The sequence below is a fragment of the Vigna radiata genome, chromosome 7 (assembly GCF_000741045.1).
Source record: "Vigna radiata var. radiata cultivar VC1973A chromosome 7, Vradiata_ver6, whole genome shotgun sequence".
In the NCBI taxonomy this organism is placed as follows: Eukaryota; Viridiplantae; Streptophyta; class Magnoliopsida; order Fabales; family Fabaceae; genus Vigna; species Vigna radiata.
Genome location: NC_028357.1, coordinates 27,928,952 through 27,955,275, shown reverse-complemented (window position 1 = coordinate 27,955,275; position 26,324 = coordinate 27,928,952). Strand labels below are relative to the sequence as shown.

Below are 26,324 nucleotides of genomic sequence, written 5' to 3'. Positions count from 1 at the left end.
AACAAAACAAAAATATAAAATTACAAAAATAAAAAATAATTAAATAATTTTTTAAATAAAAGAGTATTCGGGATCATCAGTATCTTCTTAGTATTTAATACCCTAAATTTTCTCAAACATGTGAAAAATACCTAAAAGACAATAATACAAAATTTTCAAAAATTAAAAACATAAACAAACAATCTTTTAACTATCATAAGTGGAGATAGTTTTTGTGAGATTCACTTCTCTAAAAATATCAAATCATTTTTCATAAAAAAAATAATTTTAATGAAGAGTTTTAAAATAATTACATATTCCAGATTTTTCATATGGCAATATGTTGCAACAAGATTAATCTTTGTCGATCTTTCTAAAAGAATACAAAAATATTTTCGTTTATTTAGTGTTGTTTGTTATTTTTGGAAAAAAATAACATTTCTGAAAATCATATCAATTTTATATATTTAATTAAAGGTATTATCATTTGGACATTTTAGAGGTTAATACTTTCCTTACACTTAATCAACTTTCAAACTTTCTGTAGTTTTTTAGTTTTAAAATTTTTTAAAATGTAATAATGCAGAAAATATTGTGGAGGTGGTGTAGGGAGTAACCTCCTGTATAGTTGATGAAAATTTGAGGGCCTGAGCAAGATCATAGCCCAAAAAGGCCCAACGCAAGTATTAAGTTGACTTTTAAGCAAACCAAGTTGATTTAGGCAAGAGGCCGAGTTCACTTGTAAAACACAGCCGTAAAGTTGCTGAAGCAACTTCCTTCCAACTAGAAGCGGTAGGTGTATTAAGGTGGCTATCACACAACTAACTAATGTACCTAACGCTGTTTTTTAAAAGTGAGAAGACAACTTTCTACTTCATTACACCCACCCTCATTCCCAATGTCTTATCAATTATATATCTATGAAAGCATTGCAAACCCAACATAATCTGTGTTTCATTGCATCAGACAATATTTCATAAGCCAATCACAAACCACGACATGCATGCTATGCAAATTTAATATCTACCGTCACATGCAACCAAACAAAGCCATTTTAAATTTAGACAAGACATGCATTTAAATTTTGTTTTTTGGTATCTTGGTCAGTGCATTGAAAAGTGGAAATTTGAATTAACAGAAAAAATTACAATTTTGAGAGGCATAAAATGGAAAGGGAAAATTCAAAAAAGAATTATTTTTACAGGCCCCAGCCAGGAAGAAATAAACAAAAATGTAGGAATGGAAAAAGGATGATAAATACCCAGAGGGATGGCAAAACAATGGTGACTAACATGATTCTGAGCAGCTTTCTTATGGCGAAAGAAGTAGTTACGTTACGTTGATGAAGCATTATTCCCTGACCCAGAAGAAGAGTGACTCTTACAATACTGAACACTGCTCTCATCCATTCTTTCAACCACATAATGCCCCAAATTCTCACTTCCCTCCAACAAATTCTCACTGCATAGAAACTCACTCCCACAAACCTTTTCCACTTCCCCGGAGAAGTCATGCACAAACACATGAGTCTTAGGGTTCCCACCCTTTTTGCTCCTCGCCAGAACACCGGCGGTGAAGATCGCCGACATCCTTCCAGGGGCGTCGGGCCAGTCCCCACGTGGCCCGTCCACCAATATGATATCCCAGTCAACCTCGTACACGTGGTTGGGAAGGTCGTTGAGTCCCAGTTTGCAGTCTGAAAACAGAAGATTCTGCACTGGCTTGCACTCGTTCGCTACCCGTTCTTTAGCAGAGGCTATGAGCTCCTTCATCTCGCTTCTCTTGGTGGTGTATTGCACGTCGTAGGCGTCGATTTCTGGGTGCAGTTCTTCGTAATATGCAGCGTAATAACGGTTTTCGTCGATGAACACGGTTCTGCCGTAGTGGTTGAGGGCTTTCCAGAGAAGGGTTTCGGATGTGAGACCGAAGATGAGTAAGTTGCACGGGGACGAGCACTTGCGGAGCACGTCGGAGATGGGTTTGAGGTCAGAATGTGGCATGCGGTTGGTGTCGTTGGATTTTGAGGCGTAGTGGAGAAGAGTGTTGATGACGGTGGGTGGCAAAGGAGCAGTTCCGAGACCAGAAACTGGGGCATTGGAAGAAGCAATGACCGAAGAAGTTGCGGTGGTGATGAAGGTGGATTCTCTGGTGTAAATAAGGGTGACGAGGAAAGCGAGGGTGAGGACTGATATAAAGGCTAGGAGCCATAGGCGATTGGAGCTTCCTTGTTTTTGGATATAAGGGTGGAGAAGGATGAATTTGGTGTTGGTGTTTGTGTTCTTCATGACTCTCTTTTTTGTGTCTGGTGTGAGAGTTTCTGTGGTCTGGGAGAGAATTGGGGAAGAAGGCTTGAATTTAAAGAAGTATTGGAATAACATAAGAGATAGTTGAAGCAATGTGTAGGGGTGGAAACTTTGAGGGTGACCTGAATTAGTAGTACCTTGCATTATACATTGACCCTCCTACAAGCCTATAGACTAGAACTGAAAATAACGTTAATGAGAAGGATTTTGTTAAATTTTGTTATATTTGGTCCATCATTCATGATGTGGTTGGTTCATTGATTAATTAATAAATTCCTAATAGAGATAGTTTAGTTTGTGAGGAAGGTTTTGATGCAGAATGTACTGGGTTGGAGTGGTTGGAGCTAAGATGAAAGAAGCTATAGACAATAGACGTAGCGACCCAGTAACTAATTACAAGCCAGAGGTCGCTTTTCCTTGTTGATTTAAGATTTTGTTCCTACGTAACCACCCTTTACAATATTGGTAATTTCTTAGAAAAATAGCTACCCCTGAAGGAGACAACACACCTGCAACGATTCAATTGGTCTCCGTGAAACACATGTGATTATCAGCTTTGTAGTTTGCAGTAGTTCGTATATATACTACTGCTACAGACATGTTCAGACGATTTCAAACTATAATAAGGCATCGTGATTTGTTTTCTGAGACATGTTTTTCACCCTGCTATCTCCTTAGTCAAAATGTTAGTGTCATTCTGTGTCAACTATCATAGAAAACGCGTTAACCACTACTCAAATAACTTGCAAATTATTCACTCAAGTAGCTTTTAAACCTGATTTTGAAGCTTTCTTTTTTGTTATGAATACCATTACTTACATATAGATATAGACAATATTATAGCAGCCAGAAAGTCCTTTCAACTATTTTCCAGAACTTGTCAACCATTTTAAAAAAATATGATCAAAATGTTAGAACTTTTGTTAGGCTACTGAACAAGAAAATCCGTAATTTGATAATGAATGCAACTAATAAGAACATATAACGTGTCATTAAATAACTCTAGACAAGAGAACAAATTAAATATGTTTTGGTAAAGGAAAATCATATTTTAACACCATTTTTTGATACCATTTTGACACTATACACGTGTCAAAATGTGATTGGACGATTTTAAATTAAAAAAGTTGAGGTAGGAGTATATTTGAAAAAGAAAAACCAAAGTTTGTTTTTTTAATTTGAAATCGTCCAACCACATTTTGACACCTGTACAGTGTCAAAATGGTGTCAAAAAATGGTGTTAAAATATCATTTTCTTTTGGTAAATGTAAAATTAGTGAATTTAACAACTTTTTATTTTATGAAGTTTGAATTACTCAATTTAATTTTTATAAAACATATTAATTTTTATTTTAGTTTCTGTAAAATATTTTTCTATATTTTTAATTCTTCCAAAATTTTAAAGCATTGTTTTAGTCTCTAACCTTTATTTTACATATATAAAACATTTAGTTTATAATTTTAGTAACTTTTTTAGGGTGTTACATATTGTTATAATATTAGGACACCAGTATGCATAACTTTGAATAATTTTTTTTAGAACAAATAATTAATCAGTATCATATAATATCAAGAATAGAGATGATGTTTTCAATTTTCCAAGGATAAACGCAGCAGTGAGTTTTAGTTGGGCCAGAACATGAAAATGGATCAATCTGTACATAAATAAGACTTGGGACAACGGAGTTCGAAATTCTCAATAACTCTATTTCACTCATACCCTACTTCCTATATATAGAAGAAAAAATGAGGACATGGCGTGGGAACATCCTATTGTGTGATCAAATATTCAAAAGAAACAGTGTCCTATTTTTTGAAACATTTAGTGATAATCTGCTCTGTTTCAGAAATGGAAGTGATGGCCTGACACTTGCTAAGCCTTTAATCAAAGTGCTTATTCTCTTTTTGCATGACAAATATTTGTGAAAATGCCTTTGGCCTAACTGATCATTATGGCATACCCTTTGGTGCATGAAATTAACAGTGACATGATATTGGTGGGGCGTGTACCCTGTTTTGGCTCAAGTAGTTATCTGGGGTGGCCATTGAAATTGTGGGGAAGAAGAGAAAAGGAGAGAAACAAGAAGGGACCTCCACGTGATACAAAAGGTTGGCACATATTTTAAGCTCCTCCAATTATGGATTGCACTGATTGCCATTCTCAAACATCAAAGGAAGATTCATTCTTTCACAAACCTACAATTGCTTACTTCTTATAGCTCTTGAAAGTCGATCAGAATACTCCTCAAATTCAAATCTTTCACAAATAATCCAAACTTGCTCTTCGCCATTACGGAGTGAGGCATTCTAACAAGAAAAATATTTTTTTAATAATTTTTTATAATTTATATAATAGTATGTAATTAATCCGTTTCAAATATATAAACCATTATTTATATATATATATATATATATATATATATATATATATATATATATATTTTATTCTCAAGTTATTAAAAGAAGTTATTAACCTTTCATTATGACAAAACATGTGAATTTAACAAGTGGTCGCCATCAATGGTTTGGAATATTTTAATATGGATGTGTTTTGCATGAAATAGATTTTAATTGCTTTGAAGAAGTTGAAGGTAAGGAACAAAGATTCATGTGCACATCCATTTTCAAATCTCAAATGTGATATATTTAGTTTTTAATTTAATTACTATTTAAGAGATAATTAAATTATCTTTAAATATTGATAAAAGAGTGTTATAAAATTAAATTATATTTAAATATATTATTTTATAATCTAAATATAAGAGAGCAGCTTGGAAAGTGCAGAAGTGACAACAAATGAGAGGAGTTGAAAATAAGTTAATGTATGTACGTGTTGAATTTAAAGTTTCCTCATTTGTATGAAAACTTGCGTTACTCTTCAAAGTCACTCCATCCTCTTCTTCTCTACCTTCTTTCTTTCCTTACTCTTCACTCAGTTGTTTGTTCCACAATAAGGAACCGTGGCGTTGTGGGCTTCCATTCAATCGATTAATTTTCTGTTTCTTCAACTGGTAAGTGTTTTTCTCTTTTCCATGCGTTTTGAGGCTGTGACCATGCAGCGGATTCTGTTTGCATGTATCCTTTTTATGTTTTCCCCCAATCCTTAACTGAATTTAGGTTCTAAGAATTGTCTTCTATCATCAATTGATGACTTGTAGCTCTAAGTTTTCTTGCGGTGCAAGGGTTAGTTGGACTGTCTTGTACCTTAGGCTATTCGATTTAAAGGTAAGGAAAGTTGGGTCTTTAATTATGATTTCAATGAACTTTGATTGTGCATGAATTAAATATCTGTTTAAAATCAGTAAATGATGTATGTGAGAACTTTGTTATGTACAACTTGAGCTTAAATTGGGGTTTTAGTGAAAAAGTGTGCTTGTTCTGTTGAAATGGAGTACGAACTTCGATGATGTGTTAATTGAATGTTGATTGAGGTTCTGTAAATGAATTGTGGCATATGAAATCTGTTATAGTTATGAGAATTGTTAATCTAGCTGGTTGGTGTTAGTTTTAAATGAAATTAGAGGAAATGAGGTAGTCAAATTTAGAATTTGGTATCATAGGTTATTCTGGTCAGTTAAGATAGTTTAGACAAGTCAATTGGGACCTAATTGGATCCCTAAAATGGTTAAAATCATACTCAAAGTGGTAGAATTAGATTCAGGTCCATAGGTTGAGAGTTTTTCAGTTTTTAGGTAGAAATCAATGCATAAACTTTTCTTAACGAGATTAGAATGGGGTTAGAATCGATTAGGCAAGTTTAATTCAGCATATACCTTGGTCTAGGGGTGTTAGAAGTTCATCAAAATGGCTAGAATTAGTAATGGAGGTTAGGGTTGCTTAATTATGCAGGTTTAGAGTGTTGCATATTCTATAGACTCGTTGTGCGAATGAATTCCCACAACGAGCTACCTTGGAGAGGTGCTCTCTGCCAGGGCATTCGCATAGCGACTCTATTCGCTATGCGAATCACTGTAGAGGGTTTCTCTCTGTTTGGTGAGTCGCTACTGGTGTTGGTCTGGGAAATCACCTAAATAATTAGAATTGCGAAGGAGAGGCGCTTTGTGAGAGTGTAAGGTCTGAAACCTCTGTGAGTTAATTCGCAAGGCGAGATTATTCGCTATGCGTATTAACTAGGAAGGGTGGTCTCTGTTTGATGGTTTGTATAGTGCATGGGGTGCGCTATGCGAAAACCTTTTGGTCTCGCTTTGCGACTTTGTGCGCTGAGTGAATCCCTTCGTGTTGGTTTGCTATTTTCTTCTTCTATCTTAATTGATTGGTAATGTATGATGCATATATGATCTATTATGATATTAAATGTAATTATACAATTGGAAGATGGTATGTTGATGATTTCAAGAAGAAAAAAATGTGATTAAGATGAGGTAATTGACAATTAAAGTTATATCTCTTAGTGAGATACTTGTAGTGTTTAGAATGAATATAGGAAGCCCAGTCTTGGGGGTTATCCTAACACTCTAATAATCTTTCATTCTTACTTAGAGAAGATTGAGGCATGTGGTGAGAGTAGTAGGAGGTCCTAGTGTAGGCGCTACCTTGAGGCCTATTGCGCGGTAACAGACTTACCTTGTGTGGGGTAGGGTTAAATCCATTGGCAAGGGCTTTACAAAGCAGTAGAGGCCGCCACAAGTACACAACCCGCCATAGTTCAATATTCATTCTAAATCCGGACGAGTCTAGTTTGAGTTATAACATGATAAGATGCTTTGTTTGTTTACTTGCAGGAATGTGATTTTACATTTCAAATGCTATAAGATAACATGTATGCTTTTCAACCTAGCTTACCTTTGTTGTTTGTTTGTGTTTTATATGTGAGTGTTCTTCCTTTTACAATGATCATCCACTTCGATGTGAGCAGAGGTAGATGAGATACCTTTGGAGCAAGCTTTGGAGGGTGATGACAAAGTTGCCTAGTTATTGAGATTTTCTTAGTTATCTTATCTATTTTGAAATACTCTATTTTATATAAAGTTTTAAATTTGTGATCAATTTTAGATAACTATAAACTTATTACTTTATCTGCAATTCTTCGACTATTTTATTATATGTTAATCATTCTATATTATATAGTTTTATATAATTTAGAAAAGGAGAAAAATATTTTGTTTATTTACTATTTTTCCTTTTACTAATACTTTTACTGATTATTACATGGATGGAAACATACGACGATCACCATTATTGTTGCAAATTCAATTTTATAGATGCCCCATAAATCCTACAAAGAGCCTTCATTGGCATTCACAACTCACAACATACTATTTCATGATCCTTCTGTAATTTACCAATGTATCTTCGGAAAACCTTTTGCTTAGACTTAAGAGGTATATTATCGATTTAACTGTTTAATTTAATCATCATAGATAATAATTCATATATACTGTCGTATTCTCATAATTGATAGGACCATCAGGTCTTACTACATGTACTTATTCATTAGGGTTTACGATGAAGAGATCTAAATAAATATTTTAAAAATAGGTCTTATTATATGTACATCATAACTGGGGTTCCCGATTAAGATATGTAAGATAAATATTTTAAAAATAGGAACATTAGATAATGTACCTTAGAATATACAGAAATTATGACTGAACTTAAGGGGTAAGGGATAAAATTCAATCGTTTCAAGATCCGAAAAAGGACACATGGCGATAACGGGTTATGGATTTATAAATTGATAGCAGACGAAAAGACTATCAAGCTAAGTACGATTTTCTTTTAATATTTTATTGAAAAAACTTTTAATGTTAAGATCATGAAATATAATGTGAAGATTTGAGCTAGAACATCCACATATATGAAGTTGGGGTTTGCAAAAAAATCCTTTGATCCATTTGAATCCAACCTAATCCGAAACTGCAAAATAAAATATTAGATGACTTTGGTTGGATTACTGAATTAATTGATTAACAAATTTGGTTTAAAATAATTGCTTCATCGTTAATATAAATAGATCACAAATGCATATTACAAATGAACAATTGTTTTATATTATGTAATTTTCTGATTACTTTAATTTTATGAAAAGTTCTAGGTAACACGTAAAAAAAAATTACAATTATATTTTATTGTCATATGTAACATCCTAAAAATATAGCGTAATATCATATTAGGAAGTTAACATATAATAATATTCTATGACAGTTACTGAAATTAAAATAATATTTACATAGGTCCTGAAATTCGCAAATTTAAAACTTTACAATAATTCTTAAAGTCTCTTACAATTTATAAGAACAAATAGAACAATGATACAAAAGGTTTCACTAACCTTATTGACCGAATGGTCATATACTAAACTTCGGGATTTTGTCCATTCAACACTTCCTCCAGTGAACATTCATCGCCTTCTGCTCACGTCCACATGATGATCATCGTAGTGAAGAGAACGATCGAACGTCCAATAAAAGATAAGACATGGAAAGTAAGGTAAGCTTGAGTAATTTAATTAATCATGTTAATCCTACAATTCCACAAGTACCTAGACATGTAATCAACCAAGCAACTTAAACATATAGTCACTAAACATTTATTTAAGACACCGACCAACACATAATACAGTTACATACCGACCACGTGATTTGACCATGCGGACTAGTATGTAATGTCGAGTTCCAGGGGTTTGTGCACTAGTTTGGTGAAGTAATTGGAACACCCTCAGTTGCCACACCAGGTTAGTCCGATATAATTCACATAACCACAAACAAGGACCTCCTGCTATTCTCACCACATGACTCATCACTCTCTACTTGAGCATGAATGATCATTAGAATGTCAGGATAAACCCCATCGGACACTCCGACCATTCATACGGTCAATCACAACAAAAAGGCACCACCATGTAACCTCTCCGTGAGGATCGTGGAATTACATCCATCAACCATATTTTTCATCATCACAATAACACATTCATGAGTCCTCAATTCATATAAATCTTTATATATCAACATACTTAGCCTCCATACAATTAAATCGAACAGTATAGTAAAAATCATAATCAAGAATAAGATTGAAAGGAAACAATATTATATCCTACGAGCATGATCGAACGATGAGAACACCCTTAACTCAAGAATATGACTGAACAGTCAAATAACAAGATAGTTATAGTCTGAGTCGAATACAGTCTAAGACCGAACACTAATAAGCTTGAGTTGAATACTAAAGACTTAGACATAATACTTATACCTTAGGCCGAGCACTTTGAGCTTAGGCCGAACACTTTGGAGTTTTGGCTGAGCACTTAGAGCTTAGACCAAACAATTTGACTACAAGACTGAGTTCTATTCAAGAAACCGAGTGTCAGTACGAGACCGAACACTCTTCGAGAGGTTGAGTGCCAGTACAAGACCAAACTCTCTTTGAAAGACCGAGTGTCTGTACAAGACTGAACACTCTTTAAGAGACCGAGTGCCAATACAAGACCGAACACTCTCTGCTAATAATCATATATGTAAAGCCAACAACGAGAATAACTTAACATACAAGGGAAATCTTGAATATTGAACTCTAATTTGAATACCTTGATTAAGCTGACTACTAAGTAGAAAATATAAACTCATACTTAAACTGAATACTTATAATTAACCACTAGAAGATCGATCGGTCATCAACTACAATTCTCTACAAAAGGAGAATCCAGTCAAGACCGAACGCACAGAATTCTGCAGAATGCAGCAGAGTTAAGACTCAACCCTATTCCTACCCAGTTCTTGACAATTTATCAAACATTAAAGCATACAATCAAACATACAACATTCCAATATCAACCAAATCATCAACATACCATCATTCAAGCATACAACCATTCATAACAAAGAATCATAATTAAATTACAAGCTTTCCTTACCTCGAAATTCAGAAAATGCTATGCTTGTTAGGCTATCAAGGAGGAGGTTCATCGGGGAGACGCAATACCAATGAGATATGAGCCCAATCATATAAGGAACTGACACCACTCTCTACCCAAAACCTTAAAGCAATGAGTTAACGGGTCTTTCACCTTTATATAGTGCTCTACTTTCTCATTTTTATCCAATGTGGGACTTGGACTCACACTTGGATTCCCAACAATCTCCCTTTCAAGGGTGAGTACATTCCACATTGGTACACTCCCCCTCTAGCGGAAGCATTCTCATCCAACCACAACCACAAGTAGCCCTTCATACCGTCATTCATCTTAATGGGACATGCTTACCTAGAACCCTTTGCCAGAAAGACTTTCGATATAGGGATCATTATACTCGTTTGAACCGGTCAGAAATTTGGAAAAGAATGATGCATGCAAAAAAGTGACACCAATTTTAAAATCTCATCTTAAATACTACCGTAAAAAAAAAAACAATCCATCCTGCTGCTCACACCTGTCTTCCACTTTCTGAATCTTCCAATTCCCTACACTGACAATTGGCTTCCACTAACAGCATAATTTAATGCTCCTGACATCATAAAATTTCAAAGGAAACAAAATACATGTAAAAACAAATTAAATATAGAAGATTACATTACTAAATCGTGTATTTAAAATTTTGGAAAAAATTATTCACTAAGCTTTGTTTATTAGATAGAAAGAATTTCTTTTAGAAATGTGTTTCACAAGCGAAGTTTAAACTATTTCTTTTAGAAATGTGTTTCACAAAGTTCTTCCTATGCAATTTTAACATGACAAATGTTATACTCTTGAAAAAAAATACTTTTGCAAAACTCCTCGGCTAGTCACAAATAAATAATACAAAAAAAAGTATGCATATTATTTTTATGCTAATTCATCTAAAAAATATAGATTACCATCAATTATGAATGAATTAGATTAAGTTTTTACTAACACAAATATCATTTGGGGTTTAGTCACTTTTTGATACATAGAGTATTATTCGGAGAGTCATTTTTAAAAAGTTATAAATATTGTTTGGACAGAATCACTTTTTACTAAACTAAAAATATCACTTAGAATTTAAGCACAAATATTGTTTGGACATAACTATTTTTAACTAAAACACTTCAATAAACATAGATTGTGTTTTAAAATATCTCATTGAAAGACTAAGATAGATACAAGTTTAAAAACACTCTTAGAGATAGTTATAAACACAATATTCTTCCTTACAAGGCTAGGATTGCTTAAAATCTTTAAATTGTTAAGGACAAAATTATAAGTCTCGTCAACTTTTCTTTTTTTAAAGATAACTTCTTTATAAAGAAAATAATCACTGCAAATCATTTTGGAGTCACTGTGAGATTTACAAACTTTCTTCTTCTTCCACTTTGTCTAACCATGTTTAAGCTCAAAGATGCAATAAATATTTTTCATGAAAGATTAAGTGCACGTGTCTTCTTTATGCAACTATGATGATAGACCACAGACTTATCAAGTTTAGGAAAATAGTTTCTTTCCTCCTCAATGAAAGGGTTAAGGTCTAACTTTGTTGACTTCTCAAATATACATTCTTCTTTTTCATTAAAATTATTGTTGTGAATTAATTTTAAGCATGCTTTTGAATTCATATTGATGTTGAAGTCCTCTTAAGAGAAACGAAGATTTTGGGATAATTATCCACAATTTTGGATCACTACATAATTATTGTTGAATTTTGATTGTTAGTATGAATTTTCCTATTCATTGATAAAATTTATCGATAAACATTTTATTAATGAAATTTTGGTCGTCAATAAATTGTTAGTAATTTTGATTTACCAACAAATTTTGATGACCATTAACAAATTTTGTGTAGTAAAAAAATGTTTACAAAAACTTAAACCACAATTTTTCGAGGCGTGTAGATCACTGTCTTTAAGGACTTATTCACGATGTATAGTGTAAGTTTCTCAGGATATAACAGAAACTTCTTAGAATATCTCTGAGGATCTCTAAAAAAAGCATAGAAACAAACCCAAAATAATTTTGAAAGAGGAAAAGAAGAAAGGAGAATGAGAAAAGACTTCTTTTGGTGTGTTTTGGAATGGAGGAAGAGTTCTCTGGTTTATAGAAGTAAGGGAGAATAAAATCAATAAAAAAAATAAAAATCATTAAATATTTTACGGTTAAAACACTTAAGAAAATGAATATAAACATTATTGGCAATTAAAATTTTGAGCGTTGCAATCCAACTTTTTCTTTTACAATAATCTAATCATTATCACAACATTTTGCATGTTAATAAATTCAATTTTTCAATACAATAATAAAGTATAAGAAACTTGTCCTATTGATTAAACTCTTAACTCTATCTCCCAATTAGTCAATTTTTTTTTTAATTTAACTTAAGTGATGAGAGTTTTTTAGATCAAAAGACATTTTGCAGTCTTTGAAAGAGAAAAATAAGAGAGAAAACTTGTTTACATATTTATTAAATTACTTTAGTAAAATTATCATTTATGTGCACTTTTGAACCAGACTAAAATCATTGAATCTTACTAAAATTTTGATAATAAATTTGTAACATATGGTTATTTATTTTAATAGTTAGGATCGCAAATTAAAGGTTTATGATTAAAAATTAACTTTATATTGTTACTTTATTTTATGTTTTTCTTTTTTTTTCTTCAAATTCGAGATCTTCAATTATTTTATTTTAATAAAATTCACAAAATATATAAAAAAAATAGTGGTAAAAATATATAATCGCGTTAAAAATGTGTGAACTTTTAGTAAACAAAACCCATACTTTGTAAAGAAAGAATGATCAAACTTTTCTCATTATTTTATAAACTATTTCACATCCTATTTGTTACAATACAGAATTGAGAAAATGGAGAATGTTGAAAACCCACTATATTAGTTGAAACCTATGATACGCATATACACAATACGTATCTAATACGTTTATATTGAAAATAATATGATACAGTGTATGATATATGCATATTGAAAAGTGAAAAAAATTCTTAAAAACATAATAAATATATAAATATATGATTGTTATTGTGTGAATCTAAATTAAAATCATATATATTAAGAACATTGTTAAAAAAAATTATAAATTATTATCGTAATAAAAGATAGATTAGATGGTTCATTGATAAGTATCGGGATATGTAGTTAAATGTAAGGTATTCAAATTCATATTGACGAAAAGAAAAAGTAGAAATAAGTTTATGTGGCCCTTTATTTTTATACTAATTATCTTATTTATATTTTTTCATACGAAGCTTCACAGTTGATCAATCCTAATAATCTCTGTTAACCTTAACCTTAATTCTAATAAAAGAAATTCTACCAAATTCATAGTCAAAATATTTTAAATAATATTAAAACTTGTTAGTTCTGACACTCTTTAAATTATTATAAATAACATTGACAAAAAGTAACTTTGATTGACTAAAATATTTAAAATCTCTTTCTCAAATTATTTAAATAAATTTGATTAATTTAAAAGTATCTTTGATTGATTAAAAATAATTTTTTTGTTGGATTAAAATATTTAAAACTTCTCTCACAAAATTATTTAAATGACTTTTATTGATTTAAAAATATCTTAATTGACTAAAAATAGCTTTGTTTGATTAAAATATTTAAAATTTCTTGTAAAGTTATTTAAATAAATTTGATTGATTTAAAACTATCTTTGATTAAAATATTTAAAATCTCTCATAAACTTATTTAGATAATTTGGATTGATTTAAAATAACTTGATTGAAAAATATATTGATTAAAAATATCTTTCCTTAAAACTTATTTCAAAAATATTTTACACATCTTCACTATTTTTTTTATTCCAAAAATACCTTACATCTCCCACTATCCTCGATAATCTTTCTCTCTCTACATTAATGGAACATTCACATGGTTCAAATTTGAATTTGTGATATACTGCAACATATAAAATTCAGAGAAAACTTCAGTACTATTTCCATTTTATATTAATAGTATATAATAATATATTATTATTATTACATACTAACTTTATAATGACAAAAAAACTAAATAAATTCTAAATCTTTAACAAATAACTTTTCTTTTATATTTTAAGTATTTAATAATATTTTCATATTATTTATCTAATAAATTAAATACTTTATTCAAGTTATTTGAGTTGAATATGTTTGTAAGTTAAAACATAATATAATGTTAAAAATTGTAGATATTAAATGTAAAAAAAAACATACATATATATAAATATTTTTCTAGAAATTTAGAACAAAATTTTACCATTTATTAAGTAATTTGAAGAAAAAAAATATATTGAACAACAAAAATAAAACTTATTTAAGAAAATATATCAGAAGTCAAATTTGAGCATGTAAATGCTCCATTAATGAACCATGTAAATGTTCCATTAATACACAGAGAGAAAGAGAAAGATAGTTAAGGTTAGTGGGGAGATGTAAGGTATTTTTGGAATAAAAAAAATAATGAAGAGGTGTAAAATATTTTTGAAATAAATGAAAATAATTGGAAGATAAAGAACACTTGGAGAAGTGGAGAGAGCAACATCCTGAAAGCACTACTTATATTAGACCTAACAATTGGGATTGCGGTTGTTATTTCTAAAATTCAAAGAACGCCCAAAAGTTATTGATATAAAGTTATCTATGCTTTTCTTTATTTGTTTTTTTTAATAAATTTCATACTTTGATTTAATGTGATTACAAAAAAGCTAGCAAATACAACATTATTTACTACTTCAAAATTGGAAATAAATTACAAATATAATTAAATTGCAACCTCGGACAATCGCAAGTAGAACTTTTGATAAAGAGTAGAAAATTTGTCATTAAATTTAAAATATTGGGAGATTCTCTAATGATTTTATAATTACATACCCTTTATGTACTATAATTATTGAATATATGTATATAGATAAAATAACTTTTTTGCGAGTGACACACTCATAATCCAGGAATTATGTCATTGTTATGAAGCACTTAAGTTAAACTGTCAATCTATTTGTCATGACTTAAGGTTGAGGTCATCTTCATTTTTATATTCTAGTATATTATTAGACTGATATGACAAACATAAGGTATTAATGTAAATAAAAGTTACATAAAAATATTATTATTATGTTGTTTTTATATTTGTTTGGACAAAGGTGGCAAGTTGTTGTTTTATAAATGCTCAATGGTGGAGTTGATGATTGAAAGAACAAAGAGGACATCACATGATCTCTGATCGAATAAGAGACTTAGCGTACACTTAAAGTTCAAAGCCAATGAACTCAATATCATAATTGCATGAATACGATACTCATAAAGTTCAGAGGCCATACGCATATTATTACATGAAAAAGAACAAACAAACATGAATTAAAGTTAAGAAACAAATTAAAACTCTGAAATGTACTAGTAACCACAATTTTACTTTACTGTTTTAATATAATTAAAAAAAAAAAACTCCATGCCCCTATACACAATTTATATCACTGAACAAAAATATGATTAAAATCATACTACATAATATACCATATCATTATTTATAACTTACAATTGATAAAATAAAAAATTATAATAATGATAAAAAAGGAGAGATTGCCTGTGAATATATATATATATATATATATATATATATATATATATATATATATATAATATTAATATAGTTATCTAGAAACAATAATAGAATATATCTAAAATAATTAAAAAAATTAATAGATGACAATGAATAATATTATGCAGCATTACTGTCTTTCACTATATATACTTTAACACTTTGCTTACACTAACAAGTAAATCATCACAAAAAAATAAACAAATACACAAGAAATACCAAAAGAAACATTAAAGTAAGTTAATGTGTAAATTTTTTTTTTATAAAACAAACATAAAGATATTATAATACATTAGTCATTCATAAAAACAATCATATCATATATGAAGACTCGTATTATAATCAATTATCCAAATACAAACATTGATGTGAAATCTCGAAGGGTCTTGCACTTATGGTGACATCTACTGTGAATTTATCTTACTACACATAAGGTTAGTCCATTATCATCTCTAGCCAAGGTAAAACTCGTAGATTATGACTTCCTGCACCTTTTATCACATACCACATTCTACTATATTTGACCATGGTTATTAGAGTGACAAGATAACCTCCAACTTCTAAACTCTCAAATCAATGCGTACATTAAAAAAATTTCATCATATAATCTCCACAAGATTCCTGGAATTATGCTAAACACATACAATTTGTAACGCCCCGGCATCTTACAGGGACTGCTGACTGTCCCCACACATCAACATGAGGCTGTCACATGCCCACCAGCTTCCGTCTGGTTCGTCCTCGAACCACACCGTACTGGGANAGGCTAGGCTCTGATACCATTTGTAACGCCCCAGCAACTTATAGGGACGGCTGACTGTCCCCATACATCAACATGAGGCTTTCCAGTGTGTTTTGTCCAAATCGAAGAAAATGATAGATCCAAATTGAAGAACTCACTGCAAAGATAAATCTTACATTATTGGTTCTTCATTTAGAGAAGTAGAGACTAAAAACTTAAAAAAAAAAAAAAAAAAAAAAGAACTCTAAATAAATAAAAAAAAAACTCAAATTATTTCAATACGTAATATTTTTTAAAACATACTAAGTAAATTGAGAAAATAATTGCGCGATTTTGCCTCTAACCTCTCACGTTCAAAAGGTCACGTTAGGCCGTCCATTCCAAAAATCCGAAAACTTCTCGTAAAAGATTCCTTTCTATTTATTTGTTTATTTTTATTATTATAAATTTATTACGAAAGTGACAACTTATATATATATATATATATATATATATATATATATATATATATATATATATATATATAATATTATAATTCGTTGTTTTTTAATACCGAAGTTTGATTGATGCAACATATTGTTAGGCATATTATATTTAGACTTAGAGTGGTGATTAAAAATAATAAAATTTTTTAGCACTTGGCATTATAAGTTAACTTACGTTAAGTTAATTATAGTAGTTTTTTTTTTCAGTAAAATATTTAGGTTTTTAAATATTTGATTAAGGCTTGTTTTGCCTTCTAAAATTTTATTATTTTATTCTTTTTAAAATTTCTTAATTTTAATTTATTTTTAATTTTTTTATTCAAATAAATCATTTTATTTAAAGAAAATAAATTCTCTAAATGAATAAATTATTCTTATAAATTGGCTGAAATTTTACAAATTGAATATTTAGTTCGTCTTATTTTGTATCTTCAAACAAATTATAAAACTATATATTTACATGACAATAAATTAGTGCAGTATATCTCTTAGTTTTAGGAATAACAAGTCTTTGCAATGAAATTTATAATATGTTTCACTTTCTAAATATATATTTACTTTAACTATTTTAACTAGAACTCAAAACTTTATTCAATACTTTGTATGTTTATTTTTAGGTATTGGATTATTTTAGAAATTCTGTTTGTATTTATTTATGATTTATAAAATGGAAGATCTCACATTGCTTACATTTTTATATATTTTCTAATTCTTAAATAATTCAATTTTGTAGGTGAAGAGAGAAAAATAAATAAAAACTATATAATTATTTTATTATAATTAACTTCCAACAAAAACAATTAAAAAACAGATTAAATAGAATTGTGAGTATATATAATTTTAGTTTCAGTTTAATAAGTAACATATAAAATATTTTATTTATAATATTTTATGAAGATGATATTCTATTAGAGTTTGTTAATGAAATGCTATAAATGTTAGAGTTTGCGTGACATAACATTTAACATGTTTAAGAATTTCTTAGGATGACCAACTATGCCATACAACATTCTAAGGAGATGGTGAGAAGCCAAAAAGAAACTTAGTTTAGGAATAAGCATTTTGTAGGATATAATAAAGGAAATGGGTGTTGTAGGGGAAAATGTAGGGATGAAATGAAGAAAAGGAGATAAAGAGAGAGAGAAAGAAAAAAAAAGGAAAAGTGTTGGGAAGGGCATAAGAAAACATTAGGTAATAATTTGGAGCATTCCCCACTTTCACGTGAGTGAGTGGAGTAGGACTTGAAATCCAGCTGCTTCCCACTACTACTGTTACCGGATGGATATACTCACTCTTTCAACAAAAAATGTCTAAAAGCTGAACAACCCAAGAAACACAAAGCTCAAACAATGCAAAGGGCAACGGCAGCATTTCTCCCTCTGTTGCTACATATAATCAACCTCGCCACCACTTGCGGTGGCTCCACGGTGTCCTCCGACGCAGTGTGGTTGCTGTCGTTTAAACGGGAAGCGGACCAAGACAACAGGCTCCTCTACACTCTGAACGAGCCGTACGACTACTGCGAGTGGGAGGGCGTGAAGTGTGCACAAGGGAGAGTGGTCCGGTTCGTGGTCCAGTCCATGGGCCTGCGCGGCCCATTCCCTCCGGACACCCTGACGAAACTGGACCAGCTCCGCGTCATGAGCCTCCGCAACAACTCCCTCTACGGGCCCATCCCTGATCTCTCCTCTCTCACCAACCTCAAGTCCCTCTTCCTCGACCACAACAACTTCTCCGGTTCCTTCCCTCCTTCTCTCCTCCTCCTCCACCGCATCCTCACTCTATCCCTTTCTCACAACAATCTCTCCGGTTCGATCCCGGTTCGGCTCACTCTCCTCGACCGTCTCATTGCCCTCCGCCTCGACTCCAACAACTTCTCCGGCACGCTCCCTCCTCTCAATCAAACTGCTCTCAAACTGCTCAATGTCTCCAACAACAACCTGACCGGTCCTGTTCCCGTTACTCCGACCCTCTCTAAACTCAACGCCGCCTCCTTCTCGGGAAACCCTGGCCTATGCGGGGAGATTGTTCACCGAGAGTGTGGCTCGCGCTCCCGCTTTTTCGGCCCCGCCACGTCCACCTCCACGGCGCCGTTGAGTCAGAGCGAACAGTCTCAGGGTATTTTGGTTGTGCCTGCTTCCGCCCAAACAAAGCGTCATCGAAAGACTGGGCTGGTGGTTGTGGGCTTTGTTGTGGCTGTTGTTCTTGTGAGTGTTTTTGTTGTGTCTGTGGTTTCGCTTGTGAGAAGGAGGCAGGCGGCGGCGGGGAAAGCGGTGGTTGCGGTGGGGGGTGAGGTGGAGGCGGTTGTGGAGGAGGAGGAGAGGGAGGTGAAGGTGAGGAGGATGGAGGAGGCGCACAGGAGTGGGAAACTGGTGTTCTGCTGCGGGGAGCTGCAGCAGTATACGCTGGAGATGCTGATGCGGGCTTCGGCGGAGTTGCTGGGGAGGGGGAGCGTGGGGACGACGTACAAGGCGGTGCTGGATTCGCGGTTGATTGTGACGGTGAAGAGGTTGGATGGGGGGAAGAGTGGGGAGAGTGATGGAGTAGTGTTTGAGCGCCACATGGAGGCTGTGGGGAGGCTTCGCCACCCCAATTTGGTTCCTTTGAGGGCTTATTTTCAGGCCAAGGGAGAGAGGCTTGTCATATATGATTATCAGCCCAATGGCAGCATCTTCAACCTCGTTCACGGTAGTCACTTTCCATTTGTTAACATCAATTATAATTCAAATGCACTGCTTAGTTGGTCCCTGTTTGTATACATTTTTCTTTCAAGTAAAAAAAAAGTGTGAAATGAACCAAATTTCTTTTCGTAATAACTTCATGCGATTTTCTTACTCTTGGGGTAGAATTTTGTTTTCAAAAGTTTCAATGCATAAGTTGATTTTAATTTTCACAAGTTAGATTACTCATTGTAAATCCTCACTTCTTCACTTATTGTTATTGCCGGTTACATTAAACTTTTCCGTTTTCTGCTCTGTGATCAAGTTTTGGAACTCTGGTTACTGTTTCGTCATATTTCGGGAAAGTATAGATAAGTGTGACTATGGGCGAACAGTCGCATCTTCTGTACTAAAGAATCTAAAAACATTGCCATTGCTGTCGAAATGGCAATGATGTGCCATTTTCAAAACCTCCGTTCTAATGTCAAAATTGGGTTTTGGAGTTGAAGTGTCGAAGAAGACTGAGGATAAATGTTGTGGTGGGGGATGGTGGTTCGATTAGAGCTTGATTTGATGGATGATGTGTTTTTCTGCAAAGGGTTGTGGTATGTGGAATGGTACTCTTTGTCAGATAGGTCTGTATTGTGTGTTGCCTTTTACTTATTGTTTTTTACGCGAGTTTTCCATACGAGAGCACTGGCTTTCGTGATTTGGTGGCCGATGTCGACAGTCACGGGGCTGGATTGTTTTTGTTTCTGTTTGGACTATTTTATTTTTGGTTGGGATGTGTGTTATGTGATATGTTTGGACTATTTCAATGCCAGGTTGACTGCGGTGCTTCATACGGTTGACCTTTTACTGAGCCAAAATTACTTTTATTTCAAAATTTCCAATTTTTATTGCTATTCAGTGTCAGAAGTCTTAATGTAGCCTGTTGTTGTGGGGACCAATCTGATTCTGTTTTTCTTAATTAAGATAGGTGCTGCATGTGCAGGTTCAAGATCGGCGAGGGCGAAGCCTTTGCATTGGACATCATGCTTGAAAATAGCCGAAGATGTGGCACACGGACTTGCTTATATACATCAAGTTTCAACTCTAATTCATGGCAACCTGAAATCTTCTAACGTTCTTCTTGGGACGGGTTTTGAAGCCTGTATTACGGACTATTGCTTGTCCTTCTTTGCAGATTCTTCGTTCACTGAAGATCCTGATTCTGCGGCTTATAGAGCACCCGAGGCTCGCAACTCTAGCCGCAGAGCCACATCCAAGTCTGATGTTTATGCTTTTGGAGTGCTTCTACTAGAGCTTTTGACCGGTAAACACCCTTCCCAACAACCTTTTCTTGCACCAGCGGATTTGCAAGATTGGGTGAGAACAATGAGGGACGATGATGGCAGTGAAGACAACCGGCTAGAGATGCTCACGGAGGTTGCCAGTATTTGCAGTGCAACCTCGCCGGAGCAGAGGCCAGCAATGTGGCAAGTCCTTAAGATGATACAGGGAATAAAGGACAGCGTTTCGATGGAGGATAATTCATTTACTGGGCTCTCTTAGTTTCTGAACTATATCTATCTAAACCTGACAGGATTCTGTGCGGAGAAGTTAATCACTACTTGTCCTCATGTTGAAAATGAAAGAAATTTCTCGTGGACGAACTTAGACGAGTGATTTTGCAAGCCAGGTTAAAAAGCAAGCACTCATTTTTGCCGAAATCTCTATACAGTGAAAAAAGCAGAAGCATCGGATGTTCTATTATCTGCGGGGCTGGATTGTGCATTTTTTTTAGTTCTATAGACACAGTGACATAGAATTTTAATGCATTTGAGCTTATTGAAATTTTCTTTGTTTCTCTGACAACCAAGGGATGTTGGCAGTAGAAAAAAAAAACTGAAAAAGGTTGAATGGAGACATAACTGGTAGGGATGTTTGAAGGAAAGCTTAAGATACCTTTAATCTTAGCACAGTAGTATTTTTTTTTGTTTATGTGTATATTGAATATATATTTGAAATTCACAAAATTACTTTTAAATTTTTATCCAACACTTGTCTCAGTGTCCTAGTTTTTAGTCAATCTTTGTTTTTGCCCATTCCTCTAAAGGCAGTAGTAATTTTAAATGGAATATAAATTTTAGTTCAGTCTGTGTTGAACAACTTTCTTCTGTCAAAGGCTCCACCGTTCTACTCTAATTTGTGTCAGAGAGCCACACCAATGTGTGGGGGCAAGCAAAGGACCTTTTTTTTTTCTTCTTTTTTTTGTAAATGAACTTTGAAACTGTTTCAAATTCAAATCAACGTGACATTCTGTCCTCTAAGAAGGGTTTCGGATTCATATTGATGTAGAACTAAATTTCAAGCTTTATTTGAAGATATGTTTCAGAGAATGAAAAAGGATGGAAATAAGAGTGAAAGGGAAGATAAATTAGAAAAGAAGTTTGAGTCTTGTGATAATAGATAAAAAAAAGGTTTAATTGATAAAATTGTAAAATCATGATTTTTTATAATAAAAATTAAATTAATTAATTCAAATTAGTTTAAAATAAAATTTGAATTATTATTTAAAATATAAAAAAAAAGTTTAAAATAAGTTAAAATAAAGGAAAATGTGATCAGCAGAAATTAAGTTAAAATAAAATGTCAGTGATTAGTTTAATTGATAAAATTATTTTAAATTAAAAGATGATTGATTGAAATTAACTTAAATTAAAATGTTAAATACATAAATGAAACATAGAATTGATTTTGATCAGTAGATAATCGATTTTTGCTTAGTAGATACTGGACGAGAATCGATTCCTCTTGGAGCTATGGGAGGTCAAGCCAGCATAGTTTTGGAATGCATGTGATAAAAGTAAGTAAAATTTGGAAATTACACTGCTGCTGCTGTGGCTTTCTACACCTTCAAGTTTTCCATAAATCAATACTTTCAAGTTCTTCTTCACCACTAACCTTAAAACAAACCAAATTTAAGTTTCTATCGAACAGTATAATAAGCATTTAATAACCTTTTACAGTTTAAAGTAAAATTCATTTCAAACTTCACCAAACTTAAAAGTTAATATTCTCTTAAAATTCCATGGAGTTAATCTAAATTAGTTTTCTAAACGAAATTCAAACACTAAATAAACTCAAGAGGACAAAATCACCTAATAATAAAACTATAAAAGAGCAAAAAAGATACATTATCATAGGTGATAATTGTTACTAGGATGTTAAACAAAATGGATGTTTAAATAACCTTGTGCATTAAAATGTTCTTACCGGGACAATTGAACGTCGTAACTTATTAATTGTTTTAATTTGTTTTAAATGACAGGTAGTTTTCTATAAATACTTCTAAAAGAAGAAAATGAAAAATTGTATAAATTATGTTTTAAGTGATAAATATTTTCAATTGAGTTGGTTAGATTTTTTTTTCTTTTTATTAGATATTAAAAAAATTTAAAGTTTTTTATTGAGTTATCATCATTTTTTTTCATTAAATTGACTTATGTTATTCATTAATTACAATATTACTTTTTATTGAGAAAAATCTCACATTTTTTGTACAAGAAACAAAAATAAGAAAAGACAACATTTCTATTATTCAATTAATTAAAAAAATTATATGATACCGATTTAATTCAAAATTATAAAAATTGAGTACTTAGTATCAAAACCGTTTAATGAGTTAGAATTACTCTTTAAAAGGAGTAATTAGTTACTTATGTTAGTTTAAAGCTTTTTTCTATTTTCTCTTTTTATTTTCTCTTTCTTTTCTGTTTTATGAAATCCTATATAAGTTAAGATTTTCTTTTTCTCATATGTAAAAAATAATAACACATATTTCAATTTTTTTTATTTGTTTATATTTTTTTTTATCTCTATATTTATTATGATTTCTGTTGTCATGGAAACTTTTTTATCTGCAGCTCCCTCTTTCACATATCATTTCTGATATGATATCATAAAAGGTTCAGTGTTCTACCTTTGCTGCACTAACTTTCTAAATCACATTGCTTAACATGTTTTCTTTCGTCCTTGGTGTGATGGAGCATGTAAACCAGTCTGTCAATCCTTCCAACCCCTTTCATCTATACCTTAGGAAAAATTCAGGCCTTACTATCATTTCTCAGGTCCAAAATGAAACAAATTATTCTTCTTGGAGCCTAAATGAGAACAACTCTTCTCTCCAAGAACAAGATCAAATTCATAGATGGTGAAATCAATAAACCTCAAAGAAAAGATCCCCTATTTGATGCTTAGGAAATATGCAACATGATGGTTTTATCTTGGATTATCAAGACTCTTTCTTCATAGATTGCAGAAAATATTATATATGTTGAAGATATCAAAGAACCGTGGGATGAATTAAAAGAAATGTTCTCAAAGGAGACTACTTCAAGATTTCTGACTTACATTAAGACATATTCACCCAATTAAACAAGGAGAAAGGAACATAAGTCAGTTTTTTTACTGATTTGAAAATTCTTTATGAAGAATTAGAGTCTCTTAGACACATATCATGTTGTACTTGTGATGTCCCTAATAGTTATGATTTATCTAAAATCTCTCTCAAATACAGAAAATAAAATATAAAGTTCTACTAAAAATGCTAATATCAACAACAAGACCAATTATGCTAAGACTGAAAAATATCACAATCACAGAAGATCCACTAGAGTCAAAAGGACCCCTGGATACTTAAATGACTATATACATCAAGTTAATCAATCCTCATTCAAATCCTTATGCATAAGAAATAATTTCAAAACTCCATATCATATCTCTAATGTTTTGTCTTATAAGTTACTGTCTAAGAAATACCTAAGATACACTCTGGTCATATTTGTCAGTAGTGAACTCCAATCCTACAATAAAGTTAGGACCAACCACAAATGGGCGAATGCTATGCATAAAGAAATTCAAGCCTTATGTGACAATGATACCTAGTATTTAGCCTAGCTACCTTTTAGAAAAACTCTTATCGACCGGGTACAAAAGATCAAACACAAAGAGAATGGCACTATAGAAAAGTACAAAGCTCCCTTGGTGGCCAAAAGTTATACCCAACAAAAAGGAATAGACTTTCTGGATACCTTTTCTCGTATTGCCAAGCTCACCACTATCAGGTTATTGCTTTTCCTGACTGCCTCAAAGAATCGGTTCCTACACCAACTTAGTGTGAACATTGTTTTCCTACATGGGGACCTAAATGAAGAAGTATACATGGAGCCATCACCTAGTCTAAATGTCCCTAAAAAGGGTCAGTTTGGAAACAGAGTCTTTGTATGGCCTAAAATAGGCCAATAACAATGGTTTGACAAATTATCATCCTTCCTTAATTTTTGTTAATTACACTCAATCTAAGTTTCACCACTCTCTCTTTATTAAGAAAACATCTATAGATTTCACAACTCTTCTTGTGTTTGTAGATAACATTATTTTGACAGGAAAATCCATCAGAAAGATTGATTACATAAAGGCTATGTTACACCATAAGTTTTAGATTAAGAACCTAGCAAAACTTAAATACTTCCTAAGCTTTGAAGTAGCTAGGTCTAAGAAGGGCATTCATTTATGTCAAAAGAAATACATTCTAGATATTCTTGAAGAAACATAAATGCTCGGAAGCAAACCATGCTCTACTTTTTTTCTAAGTGACATAACTTCTCTCTATAAAATAGAGAACTACTAGGATAATTCCAATTTCTACCGTAGATGATAAGGAAGTTGCTCTACCTTACCAATATTAGACCTAACTTATGTTTTTTTGTCAATTTGTTAATCCAATTTATGCAATTTCTAACTAACTACCATTGTCGGGCTTTGCAGCATATCCGTAGGTACATCAAGTTCAGCCCTTTAAAGGGACTTTTCTTTATTGCTAACTCCCACATTCAAATAAAAACCTTTAATGACTTAGATTGGACTACTTGCCCTAACACTAGAAGGTCCATTACAAGTTTTTGTACCTTCCTAGGTTTGTCTCTCATCTCATGAAAGTCTAAGAAACAAAGCATTGTTCCAAGGTCTTTCACTGAAGTTGAGCATCGTGTCCTAATTGTTATTGTGTGAGATAAAATGGTTTCATTATCTCCTTCAAGATCTTCACATCCAGACAACTATTATCGCTACTCTTTTTTTTTTGTGAAAATAAGTCTATGAAGCATATAACTCACAACCAGAGTTTTCATGAAAAGACGAAGCACATCAACTTGGACTCGTTGTGCACAAGAAGATTCAAGCCAATCTCCTACATCTTCTCCCTATTGGCTTGGATGAACAACTTGTCGATATCTTCATCAAGTTCCCCACCATGTTCTCTTTTGATCTATCATCCCCAAACTTGGATTAGTTAGCATACACCATCCAACTTGAGTAGAAGCTATCAAAACCATTTAATCAATTAGGATTAAGATTAGGGCTTAAAAACAATAATAAGTTAGTTGTGTTAGTTAGGATTTTTCCTCTTTCACTATTTTTTTCCCTTCTCCCTCTATTTTATGAAAACCCTATATAAACCAGGGTATTCCTTTTTCTCATGTGTGTAAAAAACAATATATAAAGCAATTTCCTTTGTCTCCATGTCTGCTTCAATCCTTGTCATGAAAACTCCTTTTCCTGTAACTCCCTCTTTCACATATCATTTCTCTGATACTTAATAATAAA

The 26,324-nt window shown here is 32.3% G+C and overlaps 2 protein-coding genes across 3 annotated transcripts; one reads left to right on the top strand and one right to left on the bottom strand.

The window, feature by feature from the left end:
• Positions 1 to 1,046: 1,046 nt before the first annotated feature.
• On the bottom strand, positions 1,047 to 2,396 carry LOC106767218 (protein IRX15-LIKE). The gene has a single exon (XM_014652060.2). It carries the CDS (start codon positions 2,355 to 2,357, stop codon positions 1,314 to 1,316), a length of 1,044 nt encoding a protein of 347 aa, XP_014507546.2. The 5' UTR covers positions 2,358 to 2,396; the 3' UTR covers positions 1,047 to 1,313.
• A 15,695-nt stretch (positions 2,397 to 18,091) lies between these two features.
• LOC106769097 (probable inactive receptor kinase At5g67200) lies at positions 18,092 to 21,709 on the top strand. Of its 2 annotated transcripts, none has more exons than XM_014654570.2 (2): positions 18,092 to 19,704; positions 20,656 to 21,709. In XM_014654570.2, exons 1-2 carry the CDS (start codon positions 18,366 to 18,368, stop codon positions 21,228 to 21,230), a joined length of 1,914 nt encoding a protein of 637 aa, XP_014510056.1. In that variant the 5' UTR covers positions 18,092 to 18,365; the 3' UTR covers positions 21,231 to 21,709. The 2 variants fall into 2 exon arrangements, with proteins under 2 accessions (XP_014510056.1, XP_014510057.1); XM_014654571.2 differs by having other exon boundaries at positions 18,095 to 19,704; positions 20,671 to 21,709.
• Positions 21,710 to 26,324: the final 4,615 nt, after the last annotated feature.

Bases quoted from the DNA above. Each gene is read 5' to 3' on its own strand.
- LOC106767218 (XM_014652060.2), bottom strand. From the start codon at position 2,357: ATGTTATTCCAATACTTCTTTAAATTCAAGCCTTCTTCCCCAATTCTC.
- LOC106769097 (XM_014654570.2), top strand. From the start codon at position 18,366: ATGCAAAGGGCAACGGCAGCATTTCTCCCTCTGTTGCTACATATAATC. The intron at 19,705-20,655 runs GTAGTCACTTTC...TAATTAAGATAG, and splicing joins CATCTTCAACCTCGTTCACG to GTGCTGCATGTGCAGGTTCA.